Here is a 22,057-nt window from a genome sequence, read left to right as displayed (position 1 = left end):
TCCAAATGGACTCTTTCCAAATGGACACAGGTTCGATATTCAGTTGCTTAATGATGCACCTGGTTTATTTAGGGCCCACAGTGAATATCCAACACAAACCCAAACATAACTTTTTATTCAAGTATTAAAATGTAAAGCACATTATTCTGAACATCAACAAAGTACGAATCAACACAATTAGAAAAGCAAAACTCCAACTTTTCCTTAACAATCAATTTGTAATGTGTGTAATCTCTCCAACTTTCCACTCTCCTGGTTCCTCCTCAGTCATGTAATGCATAGAAATGTTTGCACAGTAGCCTTAGTAAACTACAATCCTGTGTCCCAAAAATATTTCAGTTGGTCCCTTAACTAAAATACAAAGGGGATGGAAACGTAATAAAGGGGAATTTGATGTATGGATGTGACCAGTCAAATTAATGACAAATTTACCACTAGCCAAGCAGGTTACTGCACTCAGCAAAGCACTTTCACACATACAGCTTTATCAGCTCTGAGGGGTTTTTCAGCATTTGGACTACAAGAATGTTTATGAAGGCGAAGCTAATATAATATACATTAGTATGCATATTTTCATGAACTGTGTAGTATTTGTACTTAAAGCCAGATAGTATAGCTACAAACATAATGCTGTTTATCTATGAAATAACACCAAATACGCCCAAAACTGCTCATTCATTAGTAACATCATGCTTGATTTTTATCAAAAGCGAATATAAGAAAGGCACAACAAAATGAGATCAATACCCCACCCCGAAATCAAATCAATTGTTCCCGCAACATTTTCTTTTCTTTTTTTCCCCACTGTGTATCATTGATTATCTATTGATAAACAGATTTACAAGTTACCTCATTTTAAATGAGAACATTAGCAGGCAAATCTCCCAGTTTGACAGGGACAGAGGCATAGATATTTAAAGAGCTTTTGTGCCTTTCATTTGGTTTAAGTGGTCTATATGCCCTTTTATTTGACATCGTCATAAATCTGGTAATTAGATGAGCACATTACTAACAACTGAGGTAACGGGCTCAACACCTGGGAGACATCTTTAAATAACAGGAGTGGCCGATGGCAAAAAAAAAAAAAACAACCCAGGGGAAAGTCCTAATGTGTGTAATAAAAGGTGCTGCGAGGAGACATAGTTTAACATTCTTCCTATTTCAGTACAAATGGGGGGAAACATGAAGATCACACACAAATGAAGTGTTCCAAGCAATTGACATCAACTTGTAGCCACCGCTCTAATAGCCGATGGCTGCACAAACCTGTTTGCCCGAGGAGGCAAAGACCATGACGACGACTTCACTGAAAAACAAACTCCCGTACCAAAGTGCCTGTGAGTGCTTTAGATTGCAATAACTTCAGAAAATGAACCCTTTCTATTGAAGCAGTGCTATTCTGCCACATAACCCAAGTACTATCTTCACATCGGGTAATTAGTAATCAAATTAGGGACGTACCCAACCAAGTTTCTGGGGAGATAAAACAAAGAATGTGTGCTTGTAAGGAATAAAATAAACCCCAGAGTAGAAATAAACATCAACATGAAACTTAGATTTCCTAAATAATATATAAGTACCATGAATTCCAACACGCCACGGTGCTCTTAAATAAGTGCATCAGATCTTGATCCTATTGCCAACAGCGACAGGTAGAGGACTGTAATACAAGAATGCACTGCACTCACAGTATTTTCTTCTACATGTAGCACTGGATTAAGATGAACTCTGGAGGAAGAATGAGCGAACAGAGGAACAACTAGTGGAGCGATGTGGGCTCTGCTGCAGCATTAGATGCCTGTCTGCCGAGGGCCTCGTCCTCAGCCATCCTTTAAGGGACGAGCAGTCGAGAGCACAACCTGGAGCCGAGTCTGGTCCACCGCAAGGACGCTCGGAAAGTCCTTCAAAGTCTTGGAAGAGTCTGTCGTTTTCGTGCTGTCAGTCCGCCGTGATGCCTTTCTCTCTGAGCTCCTCGGTCACTCGCACCAGGTAAGTGGGGTCTGGGTAGCCAAAACTGTCAGGAGAAACAAAAAAAGCCATCACTGCATGTACGAGCTCAGGCAGCGATAGTGCCGTCTAGCAAGGGACGTCAACTAATACCATTTAGTTGTCAGGAACCTGAATTACATCTGTCAGTCTTTACTGGGCCCTTTTCTCAGCAACCACACCTCCTCAGGAAGTTCGCCTCCAGCTAAAAGGCAATACATACCAGCGGGGCCCGCCCCAGATTGAGGTCTTGTGGTGAATGTCATTCCAGGTGATGACATTTTGCATGCCCGTAGTCATGGAGGTACCGATGGTGAAGATAAGGCGCTGTTCGAAGGCCCGGCGCAGCAGGCCCAGCACGCGGTTCCCCTCAGGGCTGTCAGGGAGGTAGGCCACACGGTCTGTTCCTGGGTACCGAACACCTGGGTTGGGGTGCTCTGGCTGTTTGCAGCAAAGGAGTTGAAACAGGATCGGTTTAAAGTGGCATTAATGGCTTCAAAACAATTCTGTCTGTTGGGGTCGTTACTACAATTGGTGTTTAAAAACAGAGATCATTTATACTGCTGTGAAAAAGACCCGTCATTATGCCAGATTTGCTTTTTTACACAAGACTTAACAATGCCGGCATAATGCTGCCCCAGTGTGTGATTTTAAATAGCATGCCAGCATTCAGGCATCTAGTGGCTCCGGTTCCCCCATTTTACACAGCCGTTGATTCGGCTGTATTACAACCTTGTCCCCCCATTCTGTGTTTGTTCACTTATACAGAACAGCGAGCTGGAATAACGCTATATAGGCTGTATAAAAACGGGCTTTTAATGGTGCTGCTACAGCCACGTCTTATATTTTAACAGCATTTTGCTACATGTTCACATGAGCAGTGTGTTTACAGCAGTTCCTTCAATACAAAAACAATTTTCTCCTCCGGGACACAATAAAAGCAACCATGAATCTTGATCCCTGAGATAAAGAACAGATATGGGAAACTTTTGAAACCCATTTCATGGTTTTGGCAAACTGCACTGATTTTACTAAGCACTAACGCTTGTTAAAGCGTTACTGTGGCCTGGACTTCAAATTCATAACAGAAAGCCTGCGGTGCAAACTGGGGACGGTCTGAAAGATGTTCGTAGGGGCTGAAGAAAAGACGCTAATGGTCCCATTATTGGAAATGTAGGATGAAGCATGCTTGACCCATATAACAGACAAAAAGACACAGAAGATGTTAAAGGTAACCTTTTTTTCGAAATCTAATATGGAGCTGTTTTTTTCCTCTCAAGCACATATAAGCACACGGGTTACATACACAGGTGACACACGGCTGGTCTTACCATTTAAATTTGGGATAAATTCACAAAATAATTGAGGAGCTGGTTACAGTAATGAATAAATAAATGCATGTTGTGTTTACACAGAATTGCAAATTGCATCTTTTGACTGCTATTATACAATAAATACTGATGTAAACAAATCTTACCAGCATCAGAAAACAATATTTTTTGTTTGTAGTTCCTCCCTGTATTAAGACCTGTCAATTAAGTTGAGAGTACAGCTACTTCAGATCCTTTGTTTTGAGACTTGGTGCTGGCGTGACTGTGGATCTGAGAATACACCTTTAATTTGATGTGTTTCCTATTGAAACTGGATATTAGGGGTTGGATGTAACACAGGAGCACATAAAGATTATTAAAGTGTAAACAAACTGGATGTCATTCAAGGACAGAAAGGAAGATTAACACGATAGAGCAGAGTGGCAGAAGACCTCATGGTTTTATGTACTATTACCTACATGCAGGACCAAACTAACAAAGATGCCAAACTAAGACTCTCATGTTTAAATGTATATTTTTTAACATTTTCTAAGCAGTTCTAATATTTGACTGTGTTCAGTGATCTGTATTATTCATTCAAAACAGCTGCGAGTCTCTTTACACCTACAGATGATTATCAGTGCTATTCCAGTGGGACGCCCATACTGCATCTGCACATGCTCTTGGCTTACTCACCGCCTGTAGGCCAGGAGGGAAGCTGTAGATGATGCAGACACACCCGTAGCCTTCATGGCCAGGAAGCTCCAGATCAGGATCTCGCTCGACGATCATTGTGCCATTGGCGGGCTGGTTCCCAATCAACTGGCCGTACACCAGCCGACACACGGGACACGCTTTCTTCACTTTAAAGGCTTGATCCAGGCAAGAACGGCAGAACGAATGGCCACACCTCTCCAGGGTGGTCTTCTCCACTATGTCCCCCATGCAGATCGAACAGGTTTTGTTGTCCTCCGCCTCGCTGTGGGAAGCCAAGCTGGAGTCCATGTCCTTCCTCTGGGCTGCCTCGTGGAGCATGGCGCAGGCCTCCTCATCAGCGGGCTTCCTGAACCTCTGCTGCTGCCTCTGCGAGCGCCGAGGCTGGGGAGGTGGAGGCTGAAGCAGGCTCCCCTCTCCGTTTGGCTCCAGGACTCCCACACAGGGCAGCAGAGCCCTCTTCCTCTTGGGTCCCCCCTCCTGTTTGCTCATTTCTTTGCGGGCACAGCGGCATAAGTCAATGAAGGCTTTTCGTGTCTCGCTGGAGATGGCTCCATCCATCACCCCAGCTCCGGAGCTCCTGGAGCCTTCCACCGGCTGCAGCCTCACGGCGCAGCAGCCCCCCCTTTCTCCTCGCCTAATGATTCCAGCGCTCATCCCCTGCTTGTGCTGGAAGTCAATGAGCCAGGGCCGCCCAGCTGCAGCCAGGTAATCCCACACCGCCTGCGAAACCAGTACCTCATCACTGCCCTGGCCAGCACGCACACTCATCTCATCAGAAGAAACTGCACAAAGGGGCACAAAAAGAGTCACCAGCACATTAATGTAAGACCAAAGACACTCTAACACAATTTGCACTTGTGTGAATGTGATTCCTGTTGCAGAAGTTGACCCCTAAGGCTGTGCACTAGCCCATATTGCTATTTTCAGATGCATTACGGGAAATGATGCTATCTTTTGCACAGACGTGGCTTCAAGAGTGTTTTTATTTTTGCTGGCTGCGGTGGCTTTACTTCCTTTCTCTTCGTGGCCTAACAGCTCATGCGCTGCAAACGAAAAGCGACATGACATCTCATCCAGCTGCCAATGCTTGCACTTGATCTTTTTTTATCTTTTGTGCGTGCATGACAAAGTAAAGCCTGACATCTCTTTGCAGTGGCTGCAGCACGTCAAAGAAACACACAGCGGCCAGTATCGCGGCATTGCTGAGGACGCATCAGCTGTTCAGAGATTCAGACTGTAAACAAAGGAAACTAAGAGCCCCGTCACAGGCGGAAAACATGAAAACCAAGACGCTCAGGCACACGCAAGCACAAGAGTGACACTCATTCGGGCTGAAAGGTTACCTTGTGATCCCATAAATTCCTTCAATTGCGAATGAAGCGTCCTGTTGAACGGAAAGAGAGAGCGAGAAAGACTGAAGGGCTGGAACAAACGCTATCACAGCTGCTCGGCGGTCATTTGACTGAGCCATTCTCCGCAGCAGCAAAGGGAAATTCGGCGATTTCGCAACATGAGCTCAGCTTTTGGTACACTTCGAGTCAACATTGAGCTGAGCGGGGTTCGCCCTCGATGGCTCTGGTACCTCACCCTTCGCCGTAGCGCGACTCTGCCCGTCAGAGAGGTTTCTGGCTGGATTAAAGAGCCCGGTGCTCCATCGGAGGAGGCCTTTATTTCTGACGCGCTGCTGCAGTTTTATCCGCGAGTGATTAGTCCTCTGTGGTCAAGACATGGTTTCCAAACGTATTCCCGGCTCATATCTCTTTAGGCGCTCCACAGCCCCTCCCTGGCCCCGGAAAATGCCATCCAAAGCCCGCACTTCGTTCCCAGTCTCGCCCGTGTTTGCCTTCCTCGTACGTCCTTGGGGCTAGGCGGAACAGCGAGTAACTAGCGTGTAGTTCCTCTCCTTATCAGGCTCCGGCCACGTTAGCGGTGTGACAGCTCTCTCCAGGCAGATTACGTGCGCCGTCGTCTCGGTTCGGGTCCGGCCGTTCGCTCTCGAGCCGCGTCCTCCCTGTTGACTGTGCAGGAGCAAACATACCCATTAATAAGAGGGACCTACGAGAAAATGTGACCAGGAAGTTCGTCACTGAGCGACACGATTGGCTGACAAATGGTGGCTTGAGAGTGTGTGTGTGCGCGCGCGTGCGTTTTTAATACTGTGAGTGATTCATGCGTTTGTCGCGATTAACAGCTTTAATGATAACGCAACGTTCAGCCTACGCGTGAACGAGGGGAAACCCACTCCGTCCTGATAACCGTCGATACCTTTGGCACAATATATTGTTTGAATACAACTGGAGCCACTATCTTAAAAATGCTGAAATTATGTTTACTATGATGATCCTTATTGTTATGATTATTACGATAATGGCGGTGATTCTGATGATGATGATTATATATTTATTATGTTATTATATTAGTATTGTTTATTATTTATATATATATATTGTTTGATTGATTGACACTGACACTTTCAGAAAGGTGTTGCTTTAACTAACTTATTATTGAGGTGCTGCGTTATATTGGCAGCTGTTCCTATTATTTTGTCTACCCCATGTACAAATATGAGGAGGGGATATTAGGAACACCTCTGTGACAGTAAGCTATACATATGCATTTTTTTGGTATGTTTTTTTTTGTGTATTTAGTTTCTATTCTCAGAGTTTATTTTTATTTTTTAATTAAAGCTGTTTTTATATAAGATTATTTATTTTATTTGTTTAATCAATTAACTGATTGCTGAGTTAATCCCAATGCCCATCCAAAGTTACAAGACTGGTGTCTTAAAACTGCCCATTTAGTTTTTTTTTATCTTTTTTTTAACCTAAAAAACATTCAATTTCAGAATAAAACATAGACAAGCTGGATGTTAAGGCATATGAGATGCTGTAGCCAACATACTGCCATTTTTCTCTTGATAAATTGTAGTGTTTTGCAACCGGGGTTATTTTAAGACAGGAATGCAGCCTTCTCCATTTTGAAAGGAGCATATAATAAGGAGAACAGTTTGAAAACAAAATCAGGGTGGGCACAAATCCATTGGGGTGGGCTGTCCATATGAAACAGTTCCCAGAAACCAGACAGTTGCTCTATCAAAGTGACCTCACATGACATAAACATACATACAGACATAAAGTCTAAAACTGACAATATGTCTCAGCACCATAAACACCTACAAATGAATTTAAAAACCTTCCGAAGAACTTCCTAAGCCTGATTCATATCAACCCCTGTAGTGGGTCAACCATTATTAAGCCTGCTGAAATCAACAGTTTCTTGTAATGCTTATATTAGGTTTTAATAAAAAGAAGTGAAAAGGGTCAATCAATTTTCCCTCTTACTATAAAAAATCATTGCTGACACAAGGCATCAGAAAAGTTAGAAATCCCTCTCCAGTCTGCAGCTAGTGCAGAAGGCTTTCACTGAAACCACAGTATAATCTGTTTCCACATCATTTTTGGGTTTTGGTTAGATTCAGGATTAGCCGATGTGACAGTTGGCCCTGGCTGTCAGGGCTCATAGACTTTGGATCACCCTGCCTGAGGAGCTTAGACCAGCAACATCACACAATATATTTCACACAGTTTCCAAAAACGCATCATACCGTGATTATATTGTTTCTTTATTGAAATTTAATCAAAACCTGGCACTTGGTTCGACTCCCTCAGCTAACCTCTGGAAATATCTGGTGGTCTTACTCATCATGGTATAAACATTAGATAAAAACTGCTGAGGTTTCTGAGTCATTTTCCAATTACCTCTGCAGCTGCAAAACACAGCCATATCCGTTTATGTTATGTAAATCAGTGGGCCCAAATCAACATTTGCTTAAACTCAAAGTCAGGGGATCACCAAAGTCAGTCACAATAAAAGTCCTAATTTACTGTTATATGAGTTCACTTGAGGTTAGTATATCTTCCACTTTAGAGGGAAAGTCCACCTTAAAACATATTTTACATAGATCTTTTATTAATGTTGGACTGTAAAGTCAGAATACAGGCACAAACTCATGACCCCATTTTCACCTGTTTTTTAAATGGAATCTGTATCCCGATCACATTTTAATACCAGGTGTAAATGGGCTCCATATGAGTCTTTCTGGAGCCAGAAAGTCTCATATCAGCCTGACTCTGTAGGGTCATTGATTTTTTTACATTTACATCAAATGAGTGTTACATGTCAGTGGATCATTCAGCTATGAAGCAGAGAGTGAAGTCATATCCCAGTAAAGCCCCCCATGGCTGCGCTTATAGTGTCTTAAGGGCTGTTCAATTAGTCATGATATATGGAGCAGCTCCAGGATTTGTGTCTGGCTGGCATCATCACTGTCTTGCCTCTTTGCTGTTTGAATTAAATATGTCTCAGATTAAACCTTGTACAGAGTTGCAAAGTATTAGAATAGATATAGAAATAATATAAACTCTATTTTAGGGTGCATTTTCTGGTTTGTTTGCTTTTTAAAAGCTCATTATACGTTACATAATTTACAACCAATGCAAGCACGTGAACAAAATCATCCTAGACTATCTGCTACATACAATAACTTACGCAAACATTACGTGTATCACCGCAATGTAAAGTGTAAAGTCAGTTTAGTCCAGTCTTTTCTTTTCTTCTTTACAGTTATGCCATCCGAAGCTACAGACACTGTTTCTATACCACAGCCGGAGTCCAAACATATGCTTGACAAACAAATTGCATCATTACAATCAGGCCAGTAGGCAAACCTTTGTCAACTAGACCACACTGAAGAAGGAAATTAAGTTTTAAGATGACAATAATGGATCCAAATTATGGCTTATTATCTGCCAGAGTGACTAGACAAGAACAGCAGCACAGCAAGCTATTGTTGATCCCCCATTCAAATCACACTGCAGCTGCAGAAAGCTCCTGGGGGTAATTCGATCGCACAATGTCTTTCTTTTCTTTAATGATGACTAATTCATGAGACTAGTTCATTGTAAAGCTGCTTCTGTCTTCAGTGGCTTTAAGGTACAGGCAGAATCTTTCGATGACAATAACATAATTACATCGTGTCACACTGTAATTCTGTGCACCCATCTGGAGAAATGTAGCACTATAAGGTAGATAATGTACATATTTTCTGAAAAGGTTTCGAGCTTGATGCTGCTGGTTTGGTTTCACAGCAGTTCAATATCCATAGCTGACTTGCTGTGTGGACCCTGTCTTAAAGTATTATCCTACAGGTAATGCTCAGGCCTGTATCAGTTTGAAAATTTGTCTTTTGCTCTCGTCTGGGCTCCATGCCCCGTCCTCCTAAAAATGATCTAAAATTGGGACTGAGCAGATATACTGTGTACTCTGACTACATCCCTTCATCTGGCCAATTAAAACTCATGTCTGTCAACTACCTCCAGCCTCTCATTTCCAAAGTGCCTTCCCTCCCTCCCTCCCTCCCTCCTTGTGTCCAGTCGCCTCCATAAGGCCTCTGTTTTATTTCCCTTCTGGTCTTTTAAAGGAATCTGTCTGGCACAAATAAGGATTATTTGTCACCAGTAAGATATACCCATCTACTAAGCCCTCATCTGCACCAAGCATGTATGATGTGCCACTATCTGATTCAAAGACCTTTCCTTTCAAATGTTTTCTACTCATCCTCCCTGACATCTCCATGTAATGTCATGTCATGTCCCACACACTCAGAAACTGCCTGGCATTGTTATTCTGTCAGAGTTATCATCCGTGTCATCTGTGGCTCAATCCACAATGAATATTCCCCATTCATTTGATGGTGCTGCTTTGTCTTTCCCAGCCTTCGTGCAATTGTTCCACTTGCTCTATCGACAGCTGCCAAGCCTCAGACTGGTGACACTGCTTCTCAGCCTATTTCCTCTCTTGTCCAAGTCCAACTGCTTGAAGCCGCTCCCAAAGTGACAGCGGCTAGAGCACCCCATCTTTGTTTTTAAAGTCATCTGTCAGTTTCTATGTCATTTTCTACTGCTTGAGTGCTTTGGTCCACTAAGGAAAATGTTGGAAGTCAAACACAGTGGCAGCAGGTGCATCTGACAGCATCCATTCCTATGAGGATCTAGACTGAGGGCCAAGCTCTGATATTATGCCTGAGAGCAATGCTAAAGAGACAGCTGTTAATAAGATGGCTGAGGAGCAAGCTGTGAAGGGAGATGCTTTGGCTTCCACCACTGCATCCTTGCTCGTCTCTATTGAGAAAATAACCGCAAGCCAGAGTCTTGTGTCTTTTTCATCATTTCCATATGCAGAAATGCACATGATACTGTCAAAGTACATTTTCCAAATCAGCAGCAGTTGGTGTCCTGCCTGTTCAGCTGGGTCACATTGCAATGGAGATCTCACAAACAGCAGGAGATTTGAGGAGGGATGAGAGGTGAGCAAAATGACCAAAATTCATGCCTGTTGTTAACTTGCTGCCCCCCTCTGTCCCCTAGTTGCAGGGAGAGTGCAGGGGCAGAGGGGTTGTCTAGTTGAATATGTTAGTCTAGTCTGCCTGACTCATTGATCCTTTATCTGACCGAGGCTATTGCAAGTTGGAGTCTATGGCCCTGACCATGGCTCTGAAATATCAGTAGCCTCATCGTGCTGCATAATAAATCCATGACGCTGTCCTTGGCGCTGAAGGAGCAGACAGATTTTTAATTATGCCTTTTTCACTCAGTCCTGCACTTATATCAGGTTCATCTTAGATCTATAATATTATCTAAACTATACACTACAAATACGCACTTCTTTTATATATTGTATCCCATATACTCTATAGGGTACAATCACCGTCAAACCACTTGTCAAAGTGACATGTAGCAACATGTGGTCACAGAAGAGTGAGAGTATCGTAGAGACACACCGCTGCCTGAAGTATTCCTATAATATTCCTTTGTTATTTCTATGTTCATTAGGTAGCATCTGTGCCGCGGAAAATACACCAAGTTCTGTAACCTCTGCACCTCTGGAACAACATATTTTCAGAATTACAACTATAGATATTTGGTTTAACCTCAGAGTGCAGCACAAAAGTTAAACATGTATTTACTCAATAGTTTGATACACAATTATAAAAGACAATTGTAGTTGGAAGAAAATGAAGATAAAATGGATAAAATAGAATTGTAGAATTTCACAGTTATGGCTAAGGAGTACTGCAACAATGTCCTTTGTGAGGTGTGTGTGTGTGTGTGTGTGTGTGTGTGTGTGTGTGTTGATTGGTGGTGTGGGAGCAGAGCGTGCTCCTGTTAAACATGAACAAACCACTGACTGCTCACAAGGGTATACTAATTACCTATTTCTGCTTCCTCTTTTTTTCTCATTAATGCCGCAGACCAAGATTTCTTAATGGAGGCCGGGGTTAGGAGGAGCAATAAAAGAACTATCTTTTCATTTGTGCCTGTTTTGTATGGTAATAAATGGAGCACACATCATTAATCACTTGTGAAACTCATATTCTCAATACTGACCCAACCAAAAGAAACATCAGCTTCAAACTCTGTCAATGAAGACAACACCAATTGAAAAATGGACCATAGTGCTGGCTTTAAGACGAGACCTGCACATACTCAAACTGCTCCTGCACCACCAGCAAGAAAAACTGCTGCTCATGCTACCTGTCCAGCTGCAGCAAATGCGTACCTCAGGCTGTGCGTGCAAAGGGATGACCTGCCACCAGCTGCTGTCAGAGAGGAGTCTGCAACATCAGCACGCTGCCCTTGATGTGAAGCCAGTATTAAATTCTTACCTGAATCTTTAATTGCAGTTGTGACTTTTTGACTTTTAAATAAAGAAATAAAAATTTCCTTAAAAATGTTTTCTGTCTTTGGATCAAAAAGGTCTTATCTTAGACTTTTGTGGAAATACAAAACATATATTTGTGACACAATTAAGGCAACAGTCATACAATGTAGTGAAATTCAAAACATAAAACTTAGGTTTTTTGAGTTAAATTGTGTTTTTCACTGGGTTCTGTGGTTTGTATTTACAAAGTGGTTGGATAGGCAACTTGATCTGAACAGCACAGCCCGCTCAGTTGTCCAACCACCATCGCTGTGCATCTGGTTCCACTAGTCTCAGCAGTAGTCACTACATAGCAACCTCTCTGGTATGAGACACTTTTCTCGAATTATACGTCCACCGACCTGTCTTAACCGACTGAAGGAACAAGGCATAAGAATGACTTTGTGTTTGAGAGTGTAAGAGCGCTGGCAAGTCTACAGGGTCACAGGTGAAAATTCACAGGGCATCTTTAAGTTTAATTTGGACCTGCATTTATATGTTTCCATTTCATCCCACTTGTGCTTTTACTCCACTAAATTCAGAGGCAAATATTGTGCTTTATTTTTTTAACGGTATTGACTTACAGCAAAATGCTACTTCTGCATAATGATGCAATAATATATGATAATAACACACACAAGGGTCATTGTTCTGCAGATACTTAGTTTACTTTACTAATAATACTTTAATAGTCTACATATATAATACTTTTTTACATGTTCAATGCAAGGCTTTGAATATTGCTACTTTTACTGAGCCTAAGAAAGGAAACTGAATATTTCTCCCACACTTTTACCATAATTAAAAATAAAAATTCCCATACTTCAGAACACAGTTGATCAGGTCATGACTTTCTGTATCATCAGGTAGTGTGTTTCACACTGCCTATTACGGAGCTCCTCTGTTGGTGGCGCTCTTGTGCTGCTCTTGAGCGCTGGGTACACTCATTCTAGAATTGTCTCTAGCGGCTGGGGTCTGCAGAGCACCCGTGCCCAAGCTTTTAACTGGCGGGCATGTGACACCTTACGTCACGAGAGAACAAGGAAAACACGCGATGTTTGGACACACAGTACATCTGTTGCAAACGTTAGAGTTGACGGTTTAGGTTTCAGTCTGTGTTTGTCCGGCACTACAGCTAGGTAGCACTATAATCAATATTGTGGTCCGAAGAGGGAGTTTAATTGCTAAAACAGTGGAGATGTAAGTCCTGGGTTTATTATGTAGTCGTTAGCGCTCGTAGCTAACTAGCTAAGAGTCTTGCTAGTGTGGTATACTGCGGATCATCCAGCTAACATTAGCTAACTGAGCTAAGCATGCACGCGAGTTAGCCTCAGCGGTGCAGTCATAGTTAACGGCTGTCAAAACTAAAAGGCACAGCACATCGTTAAATCCCCCGACAGCTAACTTTTCTTCAGCGTTATTTAATTTGACACCACCACGTCTCATAAAATGATAAACTTCATGCTAGATTTGTCACACCAGCGCAGTTATCCCTAGCTAGCAAGCTAATGTCAACCAATACGACGAGGGTAACGTTAATGTTAGCACTGAAAAAGCATGGTGTCATGATTAGCGCGCAAGATTTCACTTTAGCCAAGGTTAGCTAACGCCAATTTACACACGCTTGACAGCGATACTCGTAACACAGGCTGCTAATCTAGTCAGATATGTATCACCTCACTGTGGTTCACACACAAATTACTATGAATGTTTCATTACCCGTCTCTTTCTCAGTATGATAATCTAATCGGTGCTCTGGTATGTGTATCATTTGTAACATGATGCAAGCAGGTGCACCATTTTGGTGAAAGGGAGTAGTTTTTTTTTTGTTGTTGTTGTTTTCCTGACAAAAGGTTTTAGTTAACTCGATAAAGAAGTGAAAGTAGTATTTCCGAGGCTCTAATGCTAATCTGGAGTGAATGAGTAAAGTATTTGTCAGCACGAATTAGATGTGACCTTAAATGTTCTGCATCATATACATGTGGACCACCAGAGCAGAATAAGCTCCCCTGGGAAAATAATATGCCCAACTAATATTATCAATCTTGAATAATTACCATGTCAGATTAGAATGAAGCGTGGATTAAATTAAAATCATTTATTCCTTCTTTCTGCTCTTTGTCATCAGGCACCTTGCAACAGCTAAGTGGTATGACAGACGGGACTCTGTTTTTGTAGAGTTCTGCGTGGAAGACAGTAAAGATGTCCAAGTGAATTTTGACACGTCCAAAATTCATTTCAGGTAAATTGCATTAACAGCATGTTAAATGGTAATAGTCCTGAGAATTTTATTATCCTTCGGGCAAACTGACCAAGGTTCCATCTCCCAGAATCGTCTTAAAAGATTATCCTTAAGATGCTTTTTGATAGAAGAGGATCTGTGGGATAGTGTCGGGACAGAATGATAAGAGCACAAATAATTTACTGGTTTTCAGTCATTGTTTGCAGTTGTGAAGGACTTATTGTAACCTCTTTTCACCTTACAGCTGTCTCAGTGGAACCGATAATATCAAACACCAGAATACAGTGGACCTGTTCGGGGAGATTGACCCAAAAGTATGTGTGTCACTCGTAGTCGTAGTTGCAGCACTACCATGTGTTTATATTCCTTCAACGTCGTCATCAAATGCTCTCTGTTCTATGCAGGGATCCAAACACAGACGCACTGACAGGTCTGTGTTGTGTTGTTTACGAAAAGCAGAAGCTGGGAAATCATGGCCACGACTTACCAAAGATAAGACAAAGGTAACTTTAATTCTTAAAAAATATAAAAACTTGACAATCCACAGATATTAATCACTTGGCAGTGCAGGTGTAGATTGTTGCAAACCAGATACTGACAGTTCAAGTGACATCAGTTTGAAAATATATCCTGGGAAGCTGTTGGCTCATTTATTTCACCTACATATTAATTAAACCTGCATCTGACCACATAGTCTTAAATATCAACATCAGTAAGTGTCAGTATTGGAAAAAAAAAACAGCTGAAGTAAACTGATTACATGTTAAATATTGTCTTACTTAAACATATCTTTTCTCTTAGAACAACTGGCTGAGTGTGGATTTCAGTAACTGGAAAGACTGGGAAGATGACTCAGATGAGGACCTGTCACGTTTTGACAAATTCTCAGAGGTAAGTGTGTTGAACATGCACAGTGCCTAAAGTTTGAGTATAGTATATAATATATCTGGTGATATACTGTAGTGTTGATTGTGTCTTCTGTGCACTTCTCCAGATGATGAACAACATGGGAGGAGAGGATTTACCTGATTCAGATGCTGCAGATGATGAGGTGTGTTTTTTTAATACATCTAGTACTTCTTGTGTGCTTCATATCCTTCATTACAAAGATTTTTTGTGTGGAGAACGTCTAGTCAAGTGGAATTTACCAGGTAAAGCAGTGAATGAATATTTTTCTTGTTTCGTTTTTGCAGCATGATTCTGCAGACAGTGATGATGAATGTAAGTACTATTCTTAAAAAAGCTGTTTTGTAGTGGGTAGTCTCTAGATGCCATGGCTTGACAGACAGAAGAAGACAGTGCCCACAAACATGACTCATGTTAGGTTCTGTTAAGTATGCTAGAAAATATTTTGGAAAAATGACATTTTCATAAGTAGTATGGTGATTATGATATTATTGTACGAAGGGCTTAATTGTATATTTCTGTTGCTGAAGGAGAATTTTATTCTATTTAAGAATTAAAATCACAAATGAGTATGTTAAGGTATTAGTTTGGAAATGTGTCATCACTTTGATCCAATTTCCAATAAAGTACCTTTATTTTTTCCGTGCATTTGTTTTTGTTATTATTTTTGGCTAATGATGAGACTCTGAACTGATTACATGCTCACACGTATCACATTTTTAATGTTGTCTGTCTTCCAGAAATGTCCAATCTTGAGTAGATGAATATGGAGGCCATCTCAGTAGTAAACAAAGCGAGTTATAAGTCGGTTGAAGAGAGACTAGACATGAGTTGGCGGCCATGTTGGAGAGGAAACCTCATCTCTCTACGCAGTTTCCAAAGCGAAACCCCTCAAGGGAGTGACAGGGAGTGACTGTTGGATACAGACATGCACAGAGACATCCATAGAGACATACAGTGCTGTGCTTTGCTGTTCTGTTCTGCATGGACAATTCTGTTCAAATGAAAACGTTTTTATTCATTGACTTCAATGACTGTAATGGGATGTGCTGATGTCTTACACCTTCTCGCTCTTTTTTTTTATGTTAGACTGTATTGAACATTGTGATTTCTAATGAAAAAAAATAACTCAAAATTCCTATTTTCCAAAACAGTAGATTTTTTTAACGACAGATTTTCCCCTTTAATGTTTGTATTGTAAATTGCACTTATTTTGTTTGTTAATTTAAAGAGCAGGAGGTCTGCTTGAAATGGGTTTTCCAATGTTTGCCAACATCTGCAAATATTTAATAATAATTTCCTTTTTTTAAACATTTCAGCATTCAAAATAAACAGATATGCTTGTGCAACTTACAGCTTGTGTTGAGATTATGGTATTAGAGTGGTACAATCTTTGCATATAGTCAAGTTTGTTTCTCTATGCCAGTGTACAAACATTGCACATTATAGCAGGTACAAATATTTTCTTCCAGAGGTGAGTGCAGAAATCATATGTAGTGTTTCCTAAATAGTTGAAACAACACAGGTTATAAATGTTTGTCATTTACATTCACTAGAACTATGCTTTTGAGGCTTGTGTGTTTGATTCAGCACATGTTGAACACTTGCATTTGTCTTATGCTGTGGTAGTTTGGGTTTACATTTCTAATAAATTCAGACCATTGAATATGAGGCCCAGTATTGAAGCATCACTTTTTCAACTTCCAAAAAGTTTGACTCATCAATGAAGTTTAGAGATGGTATACACTGAGGAAGGGATTGTTATTCATTATTGTTGTGGCAATGTGGTGGAGGAAGTGCTCATGTTTTACTGAAGTTATTTTATACACTGCTGGTTAGCTTGTAAACAGTAAAATCTTAATTTACAATAGTACAATGTAATTTGATTATATTTAGTATTCTTAATCTTAATTTGTAAAGTAACTAGAAACTAAGATACGAAGAGTAACAAGTAAGATTTCCCTCTGAAATGTAATGAAGTTGATGTATAATGAGGCAAAAAATTGAAACTCAAAGTACAGGTACCTCAAAGTTGTGCTTAATTAAAAGTACTTGAGTAAATGTTCATAGTTACTTTCCACCGCAGGATCTCAGTCTCTAACACATTTACAAGATAGTTTGTCATAAAAACAACACTGACATGTCCATATGCACACTGAAGTAATTATTGGTCACTAATTGTTCATTCTGGCCACAAAGAGATCCCAGCTGAGCTAAGCATGCACACACTTACAATGTGTGTGTAATATGAAGCTTCAACAGACAAATCAAGTGATTTTCTTTCCCAATTACAATCTGGTTAAAATTAAATTCTCCCTCTGTGTTACCTTTCTGAGCTGCGGCGGAGCAACAACAACCGACAGAGAGAATTTCACATTAAAAAGACTAACTTTGCATAATACCCACTTGATTTTACTGCTCATATCAGGAGTTTCTTTGAAGCCAGTATTGAAAGGAGAAACAATTACAGCAACTAATAGCTCTTTCAATTTCATATAAAGCAATGTGAGTATTGTACAAAAGCAGACTTAAATCCGTTCCTATGAAAATGTGAGATGTGATTTTGTCACCGCTACGTAGTGCTGATGTTTCAGAGCACTCTACTCTCACTTCTCTCTAATATTACAGGGCATTTCAGGGGTTTCCCATCTCCGCTGGACTTTTATACTGAGTGCAAAAAGGGAAATGGAAGCCTGAAATTCCTTTATGTTGTTTCCATTGTAAATGATTAGTGACCTTGCTGTGCGTGTTCTGCCGTACAGGTTCTCACCACTGTGTGTTGAGTGCAGACCAGAGCTTCTACTCCAGTGTGAGATGTTTAGGGGGCTGCATGTTATTATGTGTGTGTCAGCAGTCTGGACCCAGGGAACAGGAAAATACAATGCAAGCACCTTTTCAACACCCTCCCCTGTAAAACTAAACTGTGGGCTTAAACCCACAAAAGGTGGCTTACCCCTGATGGAGGGAGTCATGAGAAGGACATAATACTCATCACAATAGAGGTGCGCCAACTGGCAAACTAATAAATCAGAATCAGGACAGGATCAACACTATTTTTACCAATTTTTTTTTCTCTGAGCAACAGCCACCACTGCCCGTTATATGATGGCAGTGGATTTTGTTCGTCACGTTTTGTTTTTTGAAGGTCAGGTGAAAAAACACGCAAACTTCACGCTGAATATTTGCAAAACACAGAAAAAGCTTCCAAAGTGACTGATGTTCTGAGACATAAAAATGATGATTATATTTGTTTATTCTTCTGATGCCATTCTAGCACAATTCCCCAGAGTGTGAGTGCAAAGGCCAAAATATATATATATATATATAGCCACTGTGGCCCATGGAAAAGAGCGCTCATAGATTTAACAGTGATGGTAAGACAAACAGATCATAGAAAGCAGCAGAAACTGTTACTGCCAGCGTTTTGTTTCCATGCATGAAAGGAGAAAAGCATTGAGCTCAGCATAATCCTTTCAGAGGGCTGCGGCCGTCCCTCTGGCTGCCCTGGTCAGCATGATGCTCCAGTGCAGAAGCTCAATGCCAGGCCCGCTCTCCCCTCTTCCTCGCCAACCGTGGATTTTCCACCGCTTTATCCGACCTGAGCCTCCAAACCCGCCCAGCACACACACACACACACAATGTAAAACTGTGCCTAATCAGTTCTGCTGCCACAAACCTAATTTGTACCAATCCAGAGCACAAGTGGAGAAATTGAGAAATTGCTCGTGCTTTGGCGATCGCAGCCTTGATTGGAGTGAATGCGAACTGTTGATTGTACACTACGGAGGAGACGGTGAAAGCAAAATCATGGTGAATGAGAGAAAGGTGGACGTTGCAATGAAATGAATTCTGTTCTCGCAAAAAAACATCTAAATGACTAGAAACCGAGCAAAACTCCCACTGCGCTCCTCTTCTAGCAGCTCACAGGTGCTTCCCACCACATGCCCACTGCTTTCTCTATTTTCAGGTTTGAAGCTCAGTGCAGTTCCTCACGGGGGCTTTTCGGTCACTGGTGTAATGAACGGGATCTTCTACCACTTTGTTTGTATTAGTGCTTCAACCAGGCTGTTGGTGGTGCTCAGGTACTAGATCTGTCCAAATATAAGATGACCCAAAGCATTACTCTCAACTAGCTGCAAGAGACACAATTTCCAAAATACCCCTTGAACTTATTTGAGGGCTTTTCTACATAAATAAGTGATTATCAAGGTCCGCGCTTGTTAAACTTTTAACCTATTAGTTCAGATTCAGGGTTCCTGCAGACAGAGGGAGGTCGAGGCAGGAGAAGGGTTAAACGATTTTGTTTTGATTTGTAGTATTGTGCGCTGGCCCCTCCCCTGGGCTCTGCAGGGCTCCTGTGGTCCTGGGGTGTTATAAAAAGGCCTCCGAGCTCCCCCTGCTCTGGTAAAGAGGCTGAATGTCTGCAGGACATGCTTAACGTTTGTCTATCCATGTTCTTCTACTAACAACCACCGGGGTTGGCACATAGATGCACAGAGACTGGCGTATTGCTCCACTCAGGAGCTCTCTATGACAGAAATCAGACTTCAGAGCAGCAGATTGTTCACAGTTGCATGCGAGTTTCATGTTGAGCGGTTTACGTGTTGTTGCATTTAGCTTTAGAAAGGCAGTTTCTGTTTGAGGGCACATCTTTTTTTTCTGTGTGGGTTTTTTTGTGGTCATTGTGGAGAAGCAGCATCTCCTTTTAGTTAGTTAGTTTTTCTGTTGACTTTTCATCCCTCCATTTCTTAGAGGTTGCTTTTTTGACCTTTAGCCACCATGTGGGAGTTCAGGTCCATGTCTTTCTGGCGGGCGGTGTTTGCCGAGTTCTATGGCACCATGTTCTTTGTTTTCTTTGGGCTGGGGGCAGCCCTCCGCTGGACCACTGGGCCCCATAATGTCCTCCATGTTGCCTTTTGCTTTGGGCTGGCGGCTGCCACCCTCATCCAGTCCATCGGCCACATCAGTGGAGGACACATCAACCCAGCTGTTACTTTCGCCTACCTGATTGGCTCCCAGATGTCCCTGTTCCGTGCTTTCTTCTACATCATGGCCCAGTGTCTCGGAGCGCTGGCCGGTGCTGCCGTGCTCTACGGGGTCACACCCAGCAACATGAGGGGAAACCTAGCACTCAACACGGTAAGATTACCTGCCAGTCACTGGAACACTGCATCCATTACTCCAAGCAAGCAGACAGCCTCTGACTCCTGTATTACAAATGTTACATTACATTTCACACACACACTGACTGTTTAGCATTAAGAAAATGCACCATAAATTCAATAATGTACAAGTAAAGTATTGCATGTATGCAAAACATTGGCAGTTTGTCTTGAAAAGCAAGGTCTAAAACCTGATGAGTCTAACAGGTCATTCAAAAGAAAAAAAATCACAATGTGCACAAATGTATTAAAAAAATCTGCATCTGAATTATATATTCAACATTTTAACTGTGTCTAGCAGAGTTTAGAGCCATGTTATTTTTTGCACTCTCACCATTAATTTCATCACTCTTTCTTTCCCCCCTCTGGTCCTTCAGCTGCAGCCAGGCATCAGCCTGGGCATGGCCACCACCATGGAGGTCTTCCTCACCCTGCAGCTTGTCGTCTGCATCTTTGCTGTGACCGATGAGAGGCGCAACGGACGCCTGGGCTCTGCTGCCCTGGCCATCGGCTTCTCTGTGCTCATGGGGCATCTTCTCGGGGTGAGAACCGACCAGGGGGATGTAGAAATTTGAAACAGCTAAAAGGGTCCATACAAGGATCATGTCACACTTTCACAGTGTTAACCCTGAACTACCCTCTCTGTCTTTGACTTAGATGTACTACACTGGAGCAGGCATGAACCCAGCCAGGTCCTTCGCCCCTGCTGTCCTGGTCAGGAATTTTGTCAACCACTGGGTAAGATGATCACATCTGTAAATCCTTTCAGCCTGCGAACTCTTACAAATCTTCAAACTCACTAACACATTCTGCTCTTCTCTGTTGACGACAGGTGTACTGGGTGGGACCCATGATTGGTGGTGCCATGGGCGCTCTGCTCTATGACTTCATGCTGTTCCCTCGCATGCGCGGCCTCTCCGAGAGGCTCGCCACGCTGAAGGGCACCCGGCCCCCAGAGGCTGAGGGCCAGCAGGAGACCAGGGGAGAGCCCATCGAGCTCAAGACACAGGCCCTATAAGCCTGGAGAAGAAGATTGGCTTTCTGACCCCACGACCCCCCCCCCCTCCCTCCCCCCTCAGTCTGCACCCTCAGTTCCCGGTCCATCCTCAGCCCACTCAGCATTTCTGCACACATACCTCCTCCCCGCCTCCACACATGCTAACACAGATCGCAAACACCTTTGTTATCCTTGTTCTGCATCCAGAACCGGACCTACTGAATTACAGTGAAGAGGCACCCACAGCCCTGACCATCTCGCCTGATTTCACCCATACTCATCCTTCCTCCTCCACCTCCTCCTCCCCCTTGGACTGCAGGACAAAGATGGAGGGTTAGAAGAAGACTTGCCACTGAAGGAAGCACCCTGTGCCCTGTGGTGTGGGGAGTCAGTCACTCCTGGCTGACCAGGTGGCTATAACTGCTCAGGACAGGGGCCTCTCTCTCTCTCTCTCTCTCTCTCTCTCTCTCTCTCTCTTCCTCTCTCTCCCTCTCTCTCTCTTTCTGTTTTTCTCCCTATTTCGTAGTCTGCTAGGAGTGAAGCTACAGTAGAGCAGTGGACTTCTGCATGCTTTTCCATTTTGATCCAGTGTGATCTCGCCCTTCGTTTTGTTTCATGAACTTTGGGTAAATTACATGTACGTATTGTACTTTACCAGTATTTATTTGGCTCATATTCTTTTTTTTTTTTCAGCTGTATGTGTGTGTGTGTGTTTGTGAATGCGCGCGTGTGAGAGACAGAGAGTGAATTTGCATGCATGTCTCTGTGCATGTGTATGCGTGTGTGCTTGTTTCAATTGATCATTTTTATTTTTCACTTTTCATTGCCACAATCCTTTGTCTGTATCATGACTTCTTTTCTTTTTCTTTTTTTTTTTAATCATACAAGCATATTCTAGGGAAAGATGCGACCGTTTCCACGCCCTCACTGATACTGCAAAAGTTCAACAGATTCCATGTTTAGAGTGATCCCCTTTTTA

At 42.3% G+C, this 22,057-nt stretch overlaps 3 protein-coding genes across 3 annotated transcripts; 2 read left to right on the top strand and 1 right to left on the bottom strand.

Annotated features, from left to right (window-relative positions):
• Window positions 1-100: 100 nt before the first annotated feature.
• Window positions 101-6,073, bottom strand: dtx3 (deltex E3 ubiquitin ligase 3). The gene is made up of 4 exons (XM_041946673.1): window positions 5,357-6,073; window positions 3,993-4,795; window positions 2,210-2,427; window positions 101-2,014 (listed from the first exon to the last, which is right to left on the bottom strand). The coding sequence occupies exons 1-4, from the start codon at window positions 5,367-5,369 to the stop codon at window positions 1,939-1,941; spliced, it is 1,110 nt and encodes a 369-aa protein (XP_041802607.1). The 5' UTR covers window positions 5,370-6,073; the 3' UTR covers window positions 101-1,938.
• Window positions 6,074-12,817: 6,744 nt separating this feature from the next.
• On the top strand, window positions 12,818-16,585 carry ptges3a (prostaglandin E synthase 3a (cytosolic)). The gene is made up of 8 exons (XM_041945495.1): window positions 12,818-12,971; window positions 13,900-14,013; window positions 14,258-14,327; window positions 14,418-14,516; window positions 14,815-14,904; window positions 15,008-15,064; window positions 15,207-15,234; window positions 15,660-16,585. Coding segments are annotated over exons 1-8 (462 nt in total). The 5' UTR covers window positions 12,818-12,969; the 3' UTR covers window positions 15,662-16,585.
• A 3,113-nt stretch (window positions 16,586-19,698) lies between these two features.
• Window positions 19,699-21,099, top strand: mipa (major intrinsic protein of lens fiber a). Its single transcript, XM_041945316.1, has 4 exons — window positions 19,699-20,058; window positions 20,459-20,623; window positions 20,739-20,819; window positions 20,914-21,099. The coding sequence occupies exons 1-4, from the start codon at window positions 19,699-19,701 to the stop codon at window positions 21,097-21,099; spliced, it is 792 nt and encodes a 263-aa protein (XP_041801250.1).
• The last annotated feature ends 958 nt before the right edge of the window (window positions 21,100-22,057 follow it).

The sequence above is a fragment of the Chelmon rostratus genome, chromosome 10 (genome assembly GCF_017976325.1).
Source record: "Chelmon rostratus isolate fCheRos1 chromosome 10, fCheRos1.pri, whole genome shotgun sequence".
In the NCBI taxonomy this organism is placed as follows: domain Eukaryota; kingdom Metazoa; phylum Chordata; class Actinopteri; order Chaetodontiformes; family Chaetodontidae; genus Chelmon; species Chelmon rostratus.
Note: the sequence above shows the minus strand (reverse complement) of the source record. Positions and strands in the feature narration are given on the sequence as shown.

Excerpts from the sequence above, each read along its gene's own strand:
- dtx3 (XM_041946673.1), bottom strand. Across the intron at positions 2,428-3,992 it reads TCCCTCCTGGCCTACAGGCG|CCAGAGCACCCCAACCCAGG; the intron begins GTGAGTAAGCCA and ends TGCTGCAAACAG. Across the intron at positions 2,015-2,209 it reads ATCTGGGGCGGGCCCCGCTG|TTTTGGCTACCCAGACCCCA; the intron begins GTATGTATTGCC and ends TTCTCCTGACAG.
- ptges3a (XM_041945495.1), top strand. Across the intron at positions 14,905-15,007 it reads GTTTTGACAAATTCTCAGAG|ATGATGAACAACATGGGAGG; the intron begins GTAAGTGTGTTG and ends GCACTTCTCCAG. Across the intron at positions 15,065-15,206 it reads CAGATGCTGCAGATGATGAG|CATGATTCTGCAGACAGTGA; the intron begins GTGTGTTTTTTT and ends TCGTTTTTGCAG.
- mipa (XM_041945316.1), top strand. The coding sequence starts at position 19,699 with ATGTGGGAGTTCAGGTCCATGTCTTTCTGGCGGGCGGTGTTTGCCGAG. Across the intron at positions 20,059-20,458 it reads GAAACCTAGCACTCAACACG|CTGCAGCCAGGCATCAGCCT; the intron begins GTAAGATTACCT and ends CTGGTCCTTCAG. Across the intron at positions 20,820-20,913 it reads GGAATTTTGTCAACCACTGG|GTGTACTGGGTGGGACCCAT; the intron begins GTAAGATGATCA and ends TGTTGACGACAG.